At 43.1% G+C, this 20,715-nt stretch overlaps 1 protein-coding gene across 1 annotated transcript in view; it reads left to right on the forward strand.

The window, feature by feature from the left end:
- The window catches only part of inpp4b (inositol polyphosphate-4-phosphatase type II B), a 221,129-nt gene that overhangs the window by 141,348 nt on the left and 59,066 nt on the right, over positions 1–20,715 (forward strand). The window contains exons 10-11 of the mRNA XM_056279773.1: positions 7,275–7,379; positions 18,001–18,109. Of these exons, the coding sequence (XP_056135748.1) occupies positions 7,275–7,379; positions 18,001–18,109 (214 nt within the window). The remainder of the gene's footprint in view (positions 1–7,274; positions 7,380–18,000; positions 18,110–20,715) is intronic.

Here is a 20,715-nt window from a genome sequence, read left to right on the forward strand (position 1 = left end):
TTTTCTCCTTCGAACCTTTTCTGTTTTCTGTGCCAGTTTTCAATAACCACGTTTTTATCTTTATCTTTTATCTTTTGTTTACAAAATTTTCAAGCTGCCTCTGCTATCTGATTGTTCTTAACAGCTTAGTCATGTTTCAGAGAAGCTCATCCGTGCCATCTACATATTTGAGATTTGTGCAGCAGCGTGTCAGATATTGTTTTTGACAGGGCTCAAATTACACAGTGGCTTTCAGGGGAGCCCTATTTTCCGGTGCGCGACTACATTTCACATGCATGCGCATATATGAATGTGCATGGTCAATTGCAGGGTTACTGCAACAACAAAAAAAACATCCTACAGGTAATACTGTCAATAACATTTCACTTCATACAGAGAAAATCTAGCCATGCAGGTAACACAAAGAGCCCAAAAAAAATTCACCATTGTAATGTTTTTCTATCACTCGAGCAACAACAACAAGAAATCCACACAGTGAATCAGCCAATGGTTCGCGCTGTGCTTCGAGTTCAAGTTCAGCTTTATTGTCGTATATATTTAGAATACAATGAAATTCTTGTGCTCTGGCTCTCTCTGCCTTACACAAGGCACACAAGGACAAAGGACAAACCATCTCAACGAAACAACAAAAGAACTGCATAGACTATGTACACATGAATTCATACATTATATACACAATACACAGTACACGATAACACAACAATGTAAGGTGCATATGGGTGCGTAAGCTGTTCAGCAACTTGACTGCCTGTGGAAAGAAACTTACTGAAAAACGGCTGGTGTGTGATTTGATGCTCTGGTAACTTTTTTAAATGGAAGGAGTGAGAACAGAACATGAGCAGGGTGGCTGGTGTCCTTAATGATGTTTTGGACTTTCCTTTTGTGGTGAGTGGTGTAAATATGGTGAAGTTGTGGTAGTTCCATGCCAGTGATTTTTGCTCTTGTCTCTACAATCCTTTGAAGCAGTCTGTAGTCCGGAGCAGTCATGTTTCCAAACCACACTGTGATACAGCCTGTCAAGACACTCTCGATGGTACTGGGATAAAAGTTCATAAGACACCTCAGAAAATACAGCCTCTGCTGTGCCTTCTTCAGGATGCAATTGGTGTTGAGAGACCATGCGAGGGTGTCTGTGATATGTAAACCGAGAAATCTAAAACTGTCCGTAATTTCAACAGATGACCCATTGATGGAAATTGGAATATGATTTTTCTCTCATCTTTCTAAAGTTAACAGTGATTTTGTTTGTCTTATTGACATTTAGATAGAGGTTGTTATCATGGTACCATATGGTTAAATCTTCCACTTCCCTCCTATAGGCCCTCTCATCACTGTTGCGTATTAGTCCAATCACTGTGGTGTCATCTGCGAACTTAATGAAGCTGTTGTTGCCATATTTGGCAACACAGTCGTGTGTAAACAGACTGTTGGTGATCGAGCCTTCTCCAGAGCAGCTCCCGGGCTCTGGAACTCACTTCCCCAAATCTTTAGAGACTCAGAATCCCTCCCACTCTTCCAATCCCTTTTCAAGACACACCTTTTCTCCATTGCCTTCTCGTGCCCCCCGTCCGCTCATACAGCCCTGGTCTGGGGCAGGCTTGGGACTGAGTGCTTGACCTGCATCTGTGATTTATGTGATGTCTGATGTTTGTTTTTCTTTCCCTTTATATCTGTCCAAGTCGGACAGTACTGCTGGCGTCGTGTGTGGCTGCCGCTTCTCCCTCTCGTAGCCCCCCTTCCCATCCACCCCTGTATGTCTGTATTATGTTCATCTGTCGTCTTGTTTCACTCCATTTATTGTAAAGCGACTTTGAGTACTAGAAAAGTGCTATATAAGATTGATTTATTATTATTATTATTGCAATAGGGGACTGAGACAGCAGCCCTGAGGCACGCCGGGCTTAAGAACTAATGTGGATGAATATGTTTTACCTATCCTCACAGTCTGGGGCCTGCCTGTCAGGAAATCAAATAGCCAATTACAGATAGAGTTACCCAGACCAAGACCTCTGAGTTTCAACACAAGTTTGGATGGTACAGTTGTGTTAAATGCAGAGCTGTAATCAGCAAACAACATTCTGACATCAGTAGTTTTCTTTTCAAGCTGTACTAAAGCAGTATGCAGAGCAAGTGAGATGGCATCATCTACAGATCTATTGGAACAGAAGGCAAACTGTAAAGGCAGAGGGTAGCAGGAATGTTACATTATATATATATATGGTCTAACCAATCTTTCCAGGCACTTCATAATAACATAGGTCAAAGCAACAGGTTGGTATTCATTAAGGCAAGAGATAGGAGTTTTCTTAGGTATAGGCACAAAGTTAGTTTTCTTAAAACACAGTGGAACCACACAATGACAGAGACAGGTTAAAATGTCAGTAAAACCCTGAGATAGCATAGTGTAACGTGTCTTGAGGACACAGGGAGTGATGCCATCTGGGTCAGCAGCTTTATGAGCCTCAATCCTTTTAAAAGTTTTACTCACATCAGCCTCTGTCAACTGTATATCGACTTCATTGGGTGGGTACTGCGCTGCTGTCACTGGGTCTAAGTTGTGAGCTTCAAAGAGGGCATAAAAGTTATTAAGCTCATCTGGGAGAGAGGCGGAGGTGTTCATAGCCACAACAGGTTTAGATTTATAGTCCGTTATCACCTGCAGCCCCCTCCACCTGCGCTGTGTGTCACAACCACTGTATTCATTTTCCAGTTTGCCCCTATATGTATTGTCTTTTAGTGGCTTTAATGGCTCTCCTTAAGTCATACCTGGATTTATTTTTGTAGTATTCCTTGTCCCCCATTTAAAAGCAGTGGTACGCTCCCTCAACATCAGGGAAATTTCGCTCTTCTGTTTGGGGTAGGAGCGAATAGACCGTATTGGGATACAGTTATCCACACACAATTTAACATAGCCAGTACTGATTCAGCATACTCATCCAAACTCAAGGCTGAATCTTAAAGATTGGCCATTATGTTGATTCAAAGAATCCCTGAAGTTGGGATTTGTGTTCTGTAGTATAGCACTGTGCTGTCCTCACAGTGGACTGCGCACACCTCACCTTCTGCTTTTAGACAGGAAGCAAGAGCACTGACAGGTGGTCGGATGTCCTGTCCTTGACTGTGGAGTAACTGTGTTCAAGAGTCATTGCCTCTGGTTGGGCAGGTGACATGTTGGTAAAATTTTGGTTGCACAGATTTCAGGTTACATTGGTTAAAGTTCCCTGTGACAATTGAAATGGCCTCAGGGTGAAAGTTCTCCTGCCGGCTAATGGCTCCATACAGTCCATCCAGTGATGCTCCAGCAGTAGCTTGCGGTGGTATGTAAACAGCAGTTAAAAACACGCAGGGGAAATAGAATGGTCTGCACCTTATTGTTAGTTGTTCTAACACTGTGAAACAGGACTGAGAGACTATTTCCACTTCTGTGCACTATGAATTGTTCACAAAGAAGCATACACCACCTCCCTTTACTTTGCCAGTAGTCGTGGAACAGTCCATGCAGTGCACAGAAAAACCCTCTGGTAGTTATAGCCCCCTCAGGTGTATTAGGACCCAGCCAGGTCTGTAAAGCAGAACACACAACAGTCCTTCATGTACGCTTGAGAGCTTATTCAGCAATGAACTTCATCCAGCTCGTTGTCAAGGGCCTGTATGTTAGAAAGCAGTATGCTGGGGCGTCCACGTAGCACAGCAGTCTATTCTGTTGCCTACCAACACGGGGATCGCCAGTTTGAATCCCGATGTTACCTCCGGCTTGGTCGGGCATCCCTACAGACACATTTGGCCACGTCTGCGGGTGGGAAGCCAAATGTGGGTCTGTGTCCTGGTCGCTGCACTAGCACCTCCTCTGGTCGGTCAGGGCACCTGTTCGGGGGGGAGGGGGAACTGGGGGGAATAGCACTACGTCCCCCTGGTGAAACTCCTCACTGTCAGGTGAGAAGAAGCGGCTGGCAACTCCACATATATCGGAGGAGGCATGTGGTAGTCTACAGCCCTCCCCGGATAGGCAGAGGGGGTGGAGCAGTGACTGAGACGGCTTAAAGAGTGGGGTGATTGGCTAGGTACAATTGGGGAGAAAAGGGGAAGGAAAAAAAAGCAGTATGCTGGGAATCGAGGGCTGGGTAGGATGCCATCATAGCCTCACCAGGGTGCCTCCTTATTTACCTTGCCTCCGGCAGCGCTGTCTCCGGTCATTAGTTCATGGTGGGGCCTACTTATTGAAGGTAATCTCTCAGAAAGTCCCGCAGCTTCCAGCTGTTGGGAACGTCTAATCTTATGTCCAGTAAAGCCTGGTGATCATAGGTAATTGTGCAAGACAGGTTTTTTGCAATAAAAGCAACATATAACACAAAAAAAAACAACAAAGCAAGAGTAGTTCGTAGCAAGTCACCATAGTACAGTGCCATCTTCGATCTCACCACATGATTAACTTCAGTATATCTTCTAAACAGACCAGGCCTAGGTTACATTACATGACAACATCAGAACATGCCCACAGCCTCAACTGTTGGTCTTATACAAAACATTGCCTTGCAAGACAACAGTCACACTCTAAATACAACACGCAAACACCTACTGCATAGTAAAACATCCTGGAGGCAAAGTCACTATGATAATACCCCATAATACAGTACCCATCAAACTTTTGTTCAACAGCTTGCAAAAAATAGAATTGAAACACCACAGGCCTAAATAAAATGACAATAAATACCACACAAGCTACAGCATACAGGATGTAGGGGCATAGCACACATGCCACACATTACCTAGATTATAGTCTAGCCCACTGAACTCCAATAAACAGCCCGTGGGCCTGGTCCGGCCCATGAGAGCCAAATGTCTGGCCCACGCTGACCCATTGGCCCTAACGTACCCTCATAACATGTGAAATAAAGTGTGTAACATGTGAAATAAAGTGCGTGCTACTCTACTTTATTTTGACCTCAACCCACACCGTACACTTGACCTATGCCATAGCGAGCACGTAGATATAAGATGTACTCCACGCTCTACGATCCTTGACTAGACAGAGCCACTCACCAGCTAAATCACAGACAATCAATAACCATCCTAAACCAAGAACATGGCCTGCACTAAAAAGTGGAAAGCAATTCCCTCTTTACGCCATCTATGTAAAGAGAGAACAACCATCCCTGAACCAAGGGGGCCCTAAAACTACATCTGTCACCATCTTACATTTATTCATTCATCTTCAGCCGCTTCTCCGGGGTGAGGTAGCGGTGGCAGGAAGCTAAGTGGGCACTCCAGGCGTCCCTCTCCCCAGCGATGCCCTCCAGCTCCTCCTGGGGGATCCCAAGGCGTTCCTAGGCCAGATTGGACATGTAGTCCCTCCAGCAAGTTCTGGGTCTACCCTGGGGTCTCCTCCCAGTTGGCCATGCCGGGTAAACCTCCAAAGGAAGGCACCCAGGAGGCATCCTAATCAGATGCCCGAACCACCTCAGCTGGCTCCTTTCAACACGAAGGAGCAGTGGCTCTACTCTGAGCTCCCTCCGAATGTCCGAGCTCCTCACCCTATCTCTAAGGCTGAGCCCAGACAACCTACAGAGGAAACTCATTTCAGCCGCTTGTATCCGCGATCTCACCCTTTCGTTCACTACCCAAAGCTCATGACAATGCTGTGATTGCAAACATTCCCAATCCTCTGTGAATAGTACACATGGCCATTGAAATTCTAGTTAATGGCCACGCCCATATTCACATATGAAACTGGGCGATGGTCGTTATGCAGCTGTATTGTTTATAAGGGTGGAGATACCTGCAGTCAGTTGAGACTGAAGAGGTCACATAGATGAGTGATGAAACATATCTGTCAATAAACATTGTATCCAGATGAACAGATTCAACTTTCTTTGATTTTCTTACCTGGATTATTGAGCATGCATAAAGACAGTGCAATACAGTGTTTCACCACACATGACTGACATGCACCACGTGCTAACATTTACGGGGGTGCTGTTTCACTCATTGTTAAATTCTTAATGAGAAATGGAGAAGAGATAGCAGCAACAGAGCAGAAGAATTACCGCAACTGTTAGGGTTTTTATTAAAATGATTACTTCAGTCCGAATAAACAGTGGAAGCCTGGCTTCCCTTGGCCTACAGGCGAAAACAACACTGCGATGTTTCAGAGCTCCCCATAAATTTCTCAGAGTAGACTGTTGGGGGGGAGCTCATGCCCATTTCAGGGGAGCCGAGCTCCACTTAGCTCCTCCATAGTTCGAACCCAAGTTTTTGAGATTCACTGTAAGCTATCTCCATTTTTGTTTGTACAAGAGGAAATTTAAATGGAGGTTTTGAAGGAAGCAGAGTGAGCAAAGAGTATAAATCGGGTGTTGAAGGATTTATTCTGCATGTTAGTGATTTCTGCGGAAGGCAAATTGCTACTGAGCTAGTTTTTTGATTCACGGCAAACCTTCTGACATTTAGGTAGATACCTGGTATAAACCATAATGTCAAATTTCCTTCTATTTTTACAAGCCGATACTATTATTTGGCTCTTATGTATTTCTAGGCAGCATAATTGATCAAAAATGAGTGGATTTTGAAGTTTTACAATTTTGTTATCATTTGTAAATTCATGTCCAAGAACAGTTGTTTTCTGGTTGTGGTTTTATAAGGTTGCTGTTTTTAATACCTATGTGTAATAACATACAGATTATACTTGTAGTTATTTAGTAAAATGTTGAATATTTTGGGGTACCGACTTGTAATGGCTTGAGTGATAACTTAAAATAAATATAATCATAATCATAATAGTATAATTTATATTGTCGTGCCTTTGTTAGAAATGTGTAAAGTGCTTCACTAAGATCTTCAAGAAATAAACCAAAAAGAGCAACAAAAGGAGCAAACGGATCAAATATTAACAGAGACAGGTAAGGTTAGCATGATAAATGAACAACCAGTCAACAAAATAAAAAAATAAGTCCAAAAAAATATATTCACAAAAATAAATTGAAATTTTAGTCAGTTCAGTAGAGGGTGAAGATCTTTTTCATGGGATAAAACAAAGGAAATTTGACCTTGTAAGTAAATTTACTGTTCTCACTGTTCCATTTAGTGTCATTTGTGATCTCTGTCTCGACAGAAAACAAGTCCACAGAAAGACGATATCAACAGAGAGGCCTTAAAATTAGAATCAAGGAATGACAAATGTTCGTCATCATAGCAATGAATTTGTCCTTAAATTTTCCATCACTAACAAACTTACTTGGTACGTCATTGTGATGCATCTTTTTGCACATCTTGCTCAGGTCCCTCTTTCAAGCCAAGCTGCTGCAAAGCCCAGAAATCTCTGGAGTTCATCCCAATCAACCTGCACACCCAGAGGATGAGGGTGACGTGTCCCAGAAAAGCAGGTATCATATTGTTTTATTATAATCTGTATAGACAAATCCTTTCCATGCCTATTCAGGAACAAGTGGGAAGAGACAAAAAAAAATAACTACTTGACCTGAATCATATAAGATACACCTTCCTGATAGAAAGTGTAGCTAACAGGAAATTTTGTGGTTTCATATGACAGATATTTCCAGAAGTTGAATCCTCTGTGGTTGTCACTTACCCTGTCTTCACTTGCTCCACTTCTCCATCTGTCAGAGGTACACAGAGGGATCAGACAGGGAGGTGCTAGGTCATCACGAGGGCTGAAAGGTGAGACTGAACTTGGCCCAAGTAAGATAGACAGCACACTAATTAAGCCCTTTGTGCCGGTGCAGCTTCAGGGAATAGGCTTAATTTTCCATCATTCCTCTCTGGTTGTTGTCGTGTTTGCAAAAATATATATACACTCACTGGCCACTTTATTAGGTACACCTTCCTAGTACCGGGTTGGACCCCCTTTTGCCTTCAGAACTGCCTTAATCCTTCGTGGCATAGATTCAACAAGGTACTGGAAACATTCCTCAGAGAGTTTGGTCCATATTGACATGATAGCACACGCAGTTGCTGCAGATTTGTCGGCTGCACATCCATGATGCGAATCTCCCGGTCCACCACATCCCAAAGGTGCTCTATTGGATTGAGATCTGGTGACTGTGGAGGCCATTTGAGTACAGTGAACTCATTGTCATGTTCAAGAAACCAGTCTGAGATGATTCGAGCTTTATGACATGGCGCGTTATCCTGCTGGAAGTAGCCATCAGAAGATGGGAACACTGTGGTCATAAAGGGATGGACATGGTCAGCAACAATACTCAGGTAGGCTATGGCGTTGACACGATGCTCAATTGGTACTAAGGGGCCCAAAGTGTGCCAAGAAAATATCCCCCGCACCATTACACCACCACCACCAGCCTGAACCGTTGATACAAGGCAGGATGGATCCATGCTTTCATGTTGTTGACGCCAAATTCTGACCCTACCATCCGAATGTCGCAGCAGAAATCGAGACTCATCAGACCAGGCAACGTTTTTCCAATCTTCTATTGTCCAATTTTGGTGAGCCTGTGCGAATTGTAGCCTCAGTTTCCTGTTCTTAGCTGACAGGAGTGGCACCCGGTGTGGTCTTCTGCTGCTGTAGCCCATCTGCCTCAAGGTTCGACGTGTTGTGCGTTCAGAGATGCTCTTCTGCATACCTCGGTTGTAATGAGTGGTTATTTGAGTTACTGTTGCCTTTCTGTCAGCTCGAACCAGTCTGGCCATTCTCCTCTGACATCAACAAGGCATTTTCGCCCACAGAACTGCCGCTCACTGGATATTTTCTCTTTTTCGGACCATTCTCTGTAAACCCTAGAGATGGTTGTGCGTGAAAATCCCAGTAGATCAGCAGTTTCTGAAATACTCAGACCAGCCCGTCTGGCACCAACAACCATGCCACGTTCAAAGTCACTTAAATCACCTTTCTTCCCCATTCTGATGCTCGGTTTGAACTGCAGCAGATCGTCTTGACCATGTCTACATGCCTAAATGCATTGAGTTGCTGCCATGTGATTGGCTGATTAGAAATTTGCGTTAACGAGCAGTTGGACAGGTGTGCCTAATAAAGTGGCCGGTGAGTGTATATGCGCGTGAGATAAACTGTTAACTATATATGCAAGTCTTTTATTAGCGTACCAGCTCTGCAGGAACATGTTCAACCCCCTGGTGCAACCCATATCCCATGATGCACCCGCACATCCCGACCTGGTTCCTATTAGTCCATAATACCTAAGGCTTCCTGTCAATCAATCATTATGTACCGACATACAATAATACCATCCCCCTTTGTAGAGAACAAAGCGTAGGTGGACTGCCTTTGTCTCATCAGACCTTAAGGGATTATTATGCCTCTTTGTTGAAAGGTCTGTTCCTATCTTAATCCTGTAAGGAAGGACAGTGTTACCATAGGCACTTTAGTGATCGTTCAGTCTAATGTAATTAAGCAGTTACTATTTCTTAAAAGAGGTCATATCATGCTTTTTGGGGTTATGCCTTTCCTTTAGTGTGTTGTATAGCTGGGGGTATATGTAAAACATATGCAGAGTTACAAAGCCCAAAATCCATGCCAGTTATTCTCTCCAACAGAAAACACTGCCTAAAACCCCTCGTTTGTAGTCCAGTGTTTTCTTCCATTACTTATCTACATCACTATGTAGCACGTTTTCATAGTGCCAGCATCACGACTAGTTTGGCTAGCCCTCAAACAAATCTTGGTAGTGAGGACAGGTGACAGAATTTGGTGCAACACCAGGAAGAGTTTGGTTAGCGCATATTGCAGTGTTGAGAAGACGCCGTTTTCTTTGGTGCAAAGGCATATTCCCTTTGTATGGACCTCAGAAGGAAGACGAAATGAAGAATCAGTGGTTAAAATTCCTTTTTACCACTGTTCTCCAGCAGTACGACCCCAACCTTTTATGCCCCCTTCATTTTACCGAGGACTGCTTCCTGAACCAGGCACAGTTCAATGCTGGATTTTCTACTTGTTCGCCTTTCCTGAAGAAAAAAGCACCAGACAACATTGGATACAGTTTCTTTTTTCGAGCCAACAGCAGCCATATGCCAATATGTTTGTTTTTTCATGCTGGATTTTCAGCTAGGCTAGTGCTAAAAGACAGGCTGTTCCATCTGTAAAGGGCCATATTGAGGAGTCAGAAGTGCAAGCTGTAACATCACTGAAAGGTTTGTCTTGTATTGATAATCGGACCAAATGGCTTGTGAATACCGTTTCAGTGCAGACAGTAGGTGTATACAACGAAGCTAAAGTTATTTAGGGAGCTAACAGTGATTTGCTCAAAACAATACAGCCATGCACTGAGCAGTCAGATTACATGCCTTTATTTCAACCATATCCGCTCAAAATTGTGGCATTAATAAGCCATCAGCTATCATTTCTATCATACCAAAAGTAGTTGTGCTCAAGCGAAAATAATTCCAAATCAAAAGCTTGTCGATAAATGTATGTACACGTTCTCACAAAACAGTCTACTTGAGTAGTATTATAGGCATTTAATCTACTCCAGCATCCAAATAACTGACAGTGCAGATACTACACAGGTATGTGGCAACAGCAGAATAACATTTTACTAGCTACATAACCTTTATTTCCTGACAGCAGATGTTTTCTACTTCAGTGGGCATTTTAGCGCATTTCCCACACATACCAATTAATATAGGCATGTATAGAAACATTTTATATAGAAAGAAAGAAAGAAAAGAAGAAAGAAAGCCACTTTATTTTGTCATTGTACAGGTCACAATGAAATTTGTTTTTTGCATTTAAACCATCCTATTGTATAGGAGCAGTTGGTAGCTGCAGCACCTGGGGACCAACTCCAGTTCTTCTTTCCATTGCCTTGGTCAGGGACAGAGGCAGTATTAACCCTAACATGCATGTCTTTTTGATGGTGGGAGGAAACTGGAGCACCCGGAGGAATCCCACGCAGACACGGGGAGAACATGCAAACTCCGCACAGAAAGGACCTGGAATGGCCTGGGGTTCGAACCCAGGACCTTCTTGCTTTGAGGCAACATTGCTAACCACTGGGCTGCCTTGTTGCCACTCTTTCTTTCCCCCTAATATGTGATTGAAAGACTAAATCCACCGTTATGTCACACAATAAGCAGGTAATGAGCATAATATTTACCAGACAAGTCCTGTTGTAATCTTTGGTGCTGCGGATGTTTATGCTGTCCACTCTAATATTTCATATGCTATTCAGGCTCAAACATGTACGGATGGATTTGAGAAGTTGCCATTTCCAATCAAGAATGAGAAATTATGATACTTACTAGGTTTATAGTTTACTTACCGAACCTCCTACAGCGGTGTTGTATAAAACTCGTTTCCCTGTCAAGCTCTGTTTCCCCGCTTCCCCTTGGCACGGTTCTGGAAGTTGGCCAATCAGAAGAAAGCAGTGGACTTTTAGGAAGGGGGGCCTTAAAAAGACACAGCTAAAACAAGCTGGAACTGCTTGTTTCAGACAGAGGATGAACTGAGGGGCTGCGTAAAAGATAAGATAAGGTATAAGATCAGTAAGGATTTTTGTGAACTGTGACTTATGCAAAGCTCCTAAAGTGGAGCTCCAAAATAAAAATATAGAGCTAGAATGAGCATGATATGGCCACTACAAATTCTCACAGTTTTACTTAAAGTGCTCAAAACTACACCTCATAGATATTATCACAGGCTCACTTTTTCATTTTCACAGACCAATACCTGTAATAACCCCATGGCCTTTTCTTTTCACCAGTTACATTGGTTTTCTTTCTTTTCTTTTTCTTTTTTTTTTTTTTAGTTCACAGGTTAAGCCTACAAGGTTTAACTATGGCTCTCCCAGACCTAGTTCTGAGAGTGGACAGGTGAGACTTGGGGTACCACAGCAAATGACATGGGAGCCTGCTCAGGAGTTGGCTCTGGCATTTGTTGCTGTGATGGAGAGCCTCTGTCTTGTGCAGGTGTGTGTAGAGGTATCAGGTGCTGGCAGTTGCATCTCACCACCCCCTGAGGTAGAGCCACTAAGTAAGAACTTGCCGTGGAGTGGTTCTGAAGCACAGTTACAGATGCCTTTGCATTGGTTTTCCATACCCATTCTCCTGGTGACAAGTCACTGAGAGCTTTGTCACGGTGACGCCTGTTGTAGTTTTCAGCATCTGACATCCCCTTCTCCTTTTCCTTCCAAGCAAATGCGATGCTGTCAGGAAGTGCAGGGTCCAGCTGAGAGAGAAAAGTTGGCCCCATGGTGTGAAGACGTCGACCCATGAGGAGCTGAGCCGCTCTGGCCAGTAACTTTTCAGCACAGGTTCCTGTTTTTCATGCACTGGCCATCCTTCTTTGCACAACGTCGTGACACATGAGCAGATTCTGTCAGCTTTTAGCTGCTCTTTCAGGTTTTTCAGGTATTTTGGACTGTCAGGTAGACTTTCTATGACACAGTCCACATAGATTTTGGTGCTTTCCATCAGCTCCTGTTCTTCTGCTAGCATGCACAATTTTACAGGTGAGTGACAGTGTGTCCACTGACCAAAGTGACTTCCCTGGCATGTGCACGATGGAGTATCTGTAACGGATCGGCCTCATCCTGAAGCACTGGATTCTCAGCAGCAGAAGATCCCGGGGGGTTTATGGTTGGTCTCCAGGCAGAAATGTTTTCCCATGAGGAAATCCCGGAACTGTTCACAGGCTTGTGTGAGGTTCAGGGCCTCCTTGTCTACCTGCGTGTACTGTTTCTGGGTTGGAATAAGCGTCCGCGATGCATAAGCCACAGGCTTCCATTCGTCCTCCCACCTCTGGAGAAGAATGCCCCCCAAACCATACAGTGATGCATCAGCTAACTCTTTGGTGTCTCTGTTTGGGTCATATATGGCCAGCACAGGAGGAGAAGACAGTGCTTTCTTCAGTATTTAAAATGTCTTGGCCTGGTCCACATCCCAGACCCAGCCGTTTTTCTCTGAGAAGAGGTCACAGAGCGACTTGTCTTTTTCCCATAGCCGAGGAATGAGCTTTCCCAGCAGATTGACCATCCTGAGAAAACTTCTCAACTCGCCAACATTTGTGGGCTCCTTCATCTCTATGATGGCCTCTTTCTTCCTCGGGTCAAGGCGGATGCCTGTGGCTGTGACGATGTGACCCAAGAAGACCACCTTGCTCTGGAGAGTTAAGAGTTGTCCATATTCAGGTTGATGCCTGCTTTTTCTAGTCTTTGTAACACAGCATGGAGTCGGGCATCATGCTCTCTGTGGTCCCGCCCCCACACCGATAGGTCATCGACGTGGTAGACCACACCTTCTAGCTCTTCTGTGACCTCAGCCATCATGCACTGGAAGTGTTTGGGTGCTGAGGCAATGCCAAATAGAAGACTGTTAGCTCGCATTGGAAAAACGGTATTGAAAAAATTGCTCCGCAATTATTTGATCTATATTAAAATATATTTTGTCACTGTTAAACAAGATGTGGGATCAGTTCAGTATGACTTATTACACCCAGTCTCCACTGCCATCTGTTTTCATAGGGAACAAGAGTCCTCTCTATACCGACACATCGTTCTGTAGTCTATTTATAGAGGGGGGTGAGGTAAGGGGGAGATGAGGCAAATCAACCGCAAATTGGCCATTGTGATTGATGTTCTGAGACCATTGCATTTCAGTGTGCTATTGCTGTGATAAATAGAAAATTTATTGATAGACAGAAAATATTTATTTGAGTATGCAACTACTACAGTTAACGCCTACTCCAACTACCCTAACTCATGAACGTGCTTTGACCATTAGTTTTCATTTAAGCCCCAAATAGCAACTAGAAAACATTATCAAATATGGATGTTTTCATATGTGTCAGTCATATACGCTCATGAGCTATTTCCCGGACAATATATAAACAGAAAATTATGCACAGCCCAATAAGAAAACTTTTAGCAATTGCCTTTTGAAAATCAGATCTTTTTTTCATAAGAAGAGAGCCAAAGGTGCCATATGCCTTCAGTTTGCAATGGCAGACATTGTGCTAAATGGATCTAATATAGTGCGAATGTTCGGCAACTTGTATTCCTGTTTTGCAGCATCTTTTGTTGATGCCACATAACACAAGAATTAGATCCCATACATTAAAAACAAAGAACAGTTCCTGTGCACATCCAGGTTTTTAAAGGAGTTGTATTCTTGGCTAATGGCACATTCTTGGAGATGAGTGATTGCTCAATCAGCTGTATACTCCCTGATGTGCTAAAAGCTATCAGAAGCCTTTTTCTCTGAGTGTAGCGTTTTTCCTTTGAGGCACAAGAACACATTGCAATGAAGCAGGGCTTTTATTAACCTGGCCAGCTGACCTGGCACCGGTGCCATGGATTGCACTAATGTGTCCTTCAAATTACACCTTTGCTTATTCATTTACAAATTTATTACGTACCCCTTGAGATGTATCATCTCATTTTCAAGGGCGTCCTAAAACATGAGGACATGATACAGACAACAGCAATAACTAGACAACAACAACAGTAAGACTGCCAACAACACGACAATCACATATCTGAATTGGAAAAAGAATTAATTATATTGATATACAGCTGAGGGTGGCACGGTGGCGCGGTGTTTAGCTCGGTTGCCTCACAGCAAGAAGGTCCTGAGTTCGAGCCTCGGGGTAATCCAACCTTGGGGGTCGTTCCAGGTCGTCCTCTATGTGGAGTTTGCATGTTCTCCCCGTGTCTGTGTGGCTTTCCTCCGGGTGCTCCGGTTTCCTCCCACAGTCCAAAGACATGTAGGTCAGGTGAATCGGCCATACTAAATTGTCCCTAGGTATGAGTGTGTGTGTGTGTGTGTGTGTGTGTGTGTGTGTGTGTGTGTGTGTGTGTGTGTGTGTGTGTGTGTGTGTGTGTGTGTGTGTGTGTGTGTGTGTTGGCCCTGTGATGGCCTGGCAGCCTGTCCAGGTTGTCTCCCCACCTGCCGCCCAATGACTGCTGGGATAGGCTCCAGCGACCGTGTGCAGGATAAGCAGTTTGGATAATGAATGGATGGAATATACAGCTGAACTACATTGTCTGTATGCAGTAAGATAATTATATGAATCGGATGAAGGTCAAGCATTTTTTTTAACCACATGGATGCTGCACCTTCGCCATCAGTTCTATCCAAAATGTTTGTTTGTCTGTCTTGGCGCGAATGCTGGTGTCTATAATGCTGAATGAAAATAGGTTTTGAAATTTTACATGAGAACTCTTGACTCTGAAATCTTCTCACTTTTCTGTCTTTCGGATGCCATTCTGGTCTACTACTGGATTAGGAGGCTTCCCTCTCTCCCTTATATGAGGATTTAAGAGTGTCACTTCATGGTAATAAATTGTGCCATGAAATAACAAACCCTCAATTACAAGGGATTAGTATTCATAAACATACTCATGTGAATACTAATGAAATCTCTTTGCCTGAGTATTTTGTAAATCCTGCAAGAGAATGTAGCTTGGCTAAATGTACAAGAAAATATACACACATTTTATTAGCAGATGAGAACTTGGTGGTTGGTGACCTTAAGAGGTGGAGCCTCTGTCTGATCTAGGTTGGTGAACCAGTAACTACCTTGCTCTCTAGCAGGCAGATGATTTTATGTCCTCGTACTGTCTCAGTGTATTATAGCAGTCAGCTACTGTCACACTGGTCGTGACAAAGCTCAATTTCAAGTGTGTATTGCCGGACTGACAGGCATTTTAGGGTAGACGAGCCTTAACACACGTTCTTTCACTGAAAGGTTCACGGATGACAGATGTATTAATGTGAATTAAACTGTCTCACAGCTGTGACCGATTCCTTGCTCATTCAAAGAGGGAAGAAGCCGCCACAACTGAGAAATAATGATTTTATCATGAAAATGGCTAGAGGTGGGCAATATGGAAGATATTATCATCGTGAAAATCCTAGGGATTTTTACTCTATTGATATGTCATGATATCTGCTTACATATGCAAAAATACCATGTACAAGAATCAAGCCGAAGTGCATCACATTAAACTGTTCTGTAATGTGAAGTACAATGTGAAACCAAAACTAATTTTTGATATTATTCCCACAGATTTTACCTTATTTTATTAGACATTTTAGGTAATAGATTCTCGTTTTCATTAATTTAAACAACAAAATTTTGTGTCATGATATGACAATATCCAAGTTTCGTCCAGATACAATACCATTGAAGGATGGTCAGTGATAATATTGCATTATTGCCCAGCCTGAGTAATGGCCCTGATGTGTTCAGCATGATCTGTTTTGATAGGACATGTTTAATTTAGACATGATGTACACTGTGACATGATGTTACAGTTCATGGTGCCTTATCTATATCTATCTATCTATCTATCTATCTATCTATCTATCTATCTATCTATCTATCTATCTATCTATCTATCTATCTATCTATCTATCTATCTATCTATCTATCTGTCTATCTATATATAGACATGGTGACGGAAAAACAATTGTATCTAGAGAACTACATCTAACAAGCCAACACTAATATGAATTCTGGATATCCCCAAATTTCCCCAGTCTATTGATCTATACTTTTATTTCATTCTCTGAGATAAGATATTTTGATTATCTTTCACTATGCAATTTACTGTAGGGAGTAAATTCCCCATTTGCATTTTTTTTCTATTGATCATCAAGTTGAAAAATGGAGAAACCACACTGCACCCTGAGAGAATGTTCATTTTTTATGGAAATGGGTTTTTCAGCCTCCCAAGTGATAGCTGCAAAATATTTCCATCTAAAAATCTCCCATTGGAAAATCAGGATGGAAAACATTGCTCAGCAGTCTTTTGGGCTACATTAAAAAATATTTTGTCACTGTTAAACAAGCTTGTGGGATCAGTTTAGTGCGACTTAGTGCGACTGTCTTCATTGCCATCTCTTTTCATAGGGAAAAAGAGTCCTCTCTGTACCGGCACATTGTTCTTTGGTCTATTTATAGAGGGGGTGAGTTGAGGGGGAGACGAGGCAAATCAACCACAAATTGGCCATTGTGATTGATGTTCTGAGACCATTGCATTTCAATGCGCTATTGTTGTGAGTGAACCAATTAAAGGAACTCAAGGGGCCAAATGTGTGGTGGACAGTGGCCCCTTGCTGGCTAGGCACTGGGATGATTAAGGGAGGAAGCAGCAGGGAGCAGTAAAGCCAACCATGTCAACCCCCCCTCCCCTGTCTATTAAAACGTTGTTGTGATTGGAGGGCTATGTTGACCACATTGGCACCCAGATCCCTGTGGCAAGGTGTTGAGCTGGGTTGTGTCAATAACTTGTATTTCAAACAGAGACCTGGTATGCGCTTATTATTATGAGCTGTGCACTGCTGACTTCCAGAGACTGCTCATTAACTATCCTGGCACAAAACCCCACCAAGTTATTCACCCCCAATAACTCCTTACCCCACTTCCCTACTTCTCAGATATTGGTACCCTTATCCATTAGTCATTCAAAACAAGGCCTGTTCTGAGCATCTCTGTGCTGGCCCTGCCATCTGTGAAGTGTTTATTTACTTTTGACAGCAGTGTGCAAATTAGAACGAAGCACTGTGACATTGGCTGTCCTTCTGGTTCAACATGGGAGATATGCTACATTAAGGCCATAGGGTAGATGGAGAGAGAGACCTGGTTATAGAGTGATATTCTGTGCAAAATAAATCAGCCAGGAATTTATTTGCCCAAGCATAAAATTACGGGCAGGTGTATAACATCGGACCACTTTAGGGTACATTCATGCTCGTACATGGATGTGTGTATGTACATGTCTCTATGATATATCTACTATCTGAGCGCATGAATGAGATACTGAAATTACTTAAATGTTTGATATTTGGAAACCCGAATTGGATTTCATGTCAGATTTCGTCAGGTTTTAAATGTAGCAGTATATTTGTGGTATAACATCGCAAAAGTATAGATTACGGAAAATTCTCAGAACAGAAGTTTTTTTTCTCTTCTCCTTCAAGGTCCTACTATGCTGAGGTAACCTGTATGCAATCCTGTACATACAAGCTCAAAGATCCCTATTAACCCCGTGTTCTCACTTTTCTTTACAGATGCCTTCTATGACATCATTACCGTAGGGGCCCCAGCTGCCCACTTCCAGGGCTTCAAGTGTGGTGGTCTGCAGCGGCTTCTGAGCAGATATGAAGCAGAGAAAAAGGGGTAAGCAAAACATCTACCCATGCAGCACACTGCCTCTCAACAGGAAGAGTTCGCAGTTTAAAAGACAGTAGACATAATATTGGAGAACTGCTGATGGAGAATTAGACCTGTGGTGCTTGTGACAAGGGAATTAAACTTGGACATAACTGAAAGTGACAGACAAATTTGGTACCAGCCCATGGATTTGATTTTCTGTACGGTTGCAAACAGCCCGACTGGACCGACTCAGTCTGCAGTCGCACTGCTATTGACGGCTCCATTTGACTGAAGGTAGCAGACACAATTTAATGGAAAAATGTCTAATCAGAATTTCCTAGGTAGTCTTTATCTTCTGCTCTGGCAGCCATTCCTGGACATAATACTAGCTTCTTACAGAATAGCACCAAATGTTGGTAAAAAAAAAAACTCTAAACTTTGTGTTTTTACTTTCAGTGGGACACACTGTGTTTTAGATTCAGAGCACTGCTGCTGTTAAATCCAAGTGAATTTATGTTCAGTAGACTAAGACCATATATCCACCTGGTACCTGTAAAAAAGCACTTCCAGCATTTTTATATTTTATTTGGAAGCATCGCTTTCCGAGCACTCTCAGCCCAGTGCAGGGACCTGGCCTCTTTTTAGAGCATCGTGAGCACTCCACCTTTTCCCAAAGTTGAAACAAGTTCAACTTCTGCTGAAACGCACAGCTCATCAAATATCACCTCTAGTTCCACAATAAGAATTAAGGAGGGGATGGATGGATGGATGGATGGATGGATGGATGGATGGATGGATGGATGGATAGATAGATAGATAGATAGATAGATAGATAGATAGATAGATAGATAGATAGATAGATAGATAGATAGATAGATAGATAGATAGATAGATAGATAGATAGATAGATAGATAGATAGATAGATAGATAGATAGATAGATAGATAGATAATTTATTATCCTACAAGTTGAGATGTTTTCATCCTTTGTACAGAGCATCACATACAGTGAATACATATAACATATACATACCCCACGAGATGCATAGATATAAAGAAGTAGAAGGAATATGTCTTTTGTCATGAAACTTATCTCATTACATGGCTACAACCTCCTAGCATCTTCTCCCAATACTCACTACCAGTGCTAGCAGCGCTCGTTTGAGGAGGTCTCCAGTGGATACACAGCCGTATTCTGTATGTGTTCAGTAGGCGTGAGGCTTATAAGAGCATATTTCACTAAAGGTTTCGAACAGCCCATAGTAGGAGTCAGAATTGTATGATCCATCTCAGAGAGGCTCACAGGGGACTCACTGAGCACATTTTAACTTTAGAGCCCTGATATAAATTTTTAATTTCTCTGTCCCTTCCCCTCTCCCATATAGGTGAACTACCAAACCACAAGTTTGTGAATAAGTGAGTGAGTGAATGAGTTACTTTCCAACAGTGTTTGTTGCTTTGCATCTAAAAATCTCAATTTCAAATCTAAATTCAAAGAATTCAGACCAATATTTTGTTAAAAAAAGAAAAGCAAGGGGGGGAGGAAATTGTCTCCGCTAATTTAACATTGTCTGTGGTCATGAAATCCTTCGAGAGACTGGTGTTGGCCCACCTGAGGGAAATCACAGGCCCCCTGCTCAACCCCCTGCAGTTTGCCTACCGAGCAAACAGGTCAGTGGAGGATGCAGTCAACATGGGATTGCACTACATGTTCCGACACCTCGACTCCCCAGGGACATACGGAAGTGTCTTGTTTGTGGACTTCAGCTCAGCATTCAACGCCATCGTCCCAGATATCCTCCAGTCCAAACTCACCCAGCTCACTGTCCAGACCCCATCTGCCAGTGGATTAAAAACTTCCTGACAGACAGGAGGCAGCAGGTGAGGCTGGGGAAAATCACATCCAGCACCCAGAAAATCAACACTGGCGCCCCCCAGGGATGTCTGCTCTCCCCTCTATTCTTCTCCCTCTACACAAATGACTGCACTTCAGATGACCGGTCGGTTAAACTCCTGAAGTTTGTGGATGACAAAACCATCTTTGACCTTATCCAGGATGGTGACAAGTCTGCATATAGATGGGAGGTTGATCAGCTGGCCCTCTGGTGCAGCCATAACAACGTGGAGCTGAACAGATTAAAAACAGTGGAGAAGACAGTGGACTTCAGTTGGAGTCCCCCAACACTGCCCCCCCCCCCACCATATTCAACAGCAGTGTCTGTGGTGAAAACCTACAGATTTCTGGGTTCCACAATCTCTCAGGACCTAAGGTGGGCATCCAACAGACACAATCATCAAAAAGGCCCAGCAGAAGATTTACTTTCTCTGCCAGCTCAAGAAGTTTAACCTGCCTCAGGAACTGCTGATTCAGTTCTACTCTGCAATAATCCAGTCTGTCCTCTGCACATCCATCACTGTCTGGTTTGGATTGGCCACCAAACAGGACAGGACTACAACAGACAGTTAAGTCTGCAGAGAAAATCATTGGTGCCAACCTGCCCTCCATTTAGGACTTACACACCTCTAGAGTCAGGAAAGGGCAGGCAACATCTCTGCAGACCCATCCCACCCTGGTTACAACCTGTTCCAACTCCTCCCCTCTGGCAGGCGCTACAGAGCACTGTACACCAA

This window comes from Lampris incognitus, chromosome 5 (assembly GCF_029633865.1).
Source record: "Lampris incognitus isolate fLamInc1 chromosome 5, fLamInc1.hap2, whole genome shotgun sequence".
Taxonomy (NCBI): domain Eukaryota; kingdom Metazoa; phylum Chordata; class Actinopteri; order Lampriformes; family Lampridae; genus Lampris; species Lampris incognitus.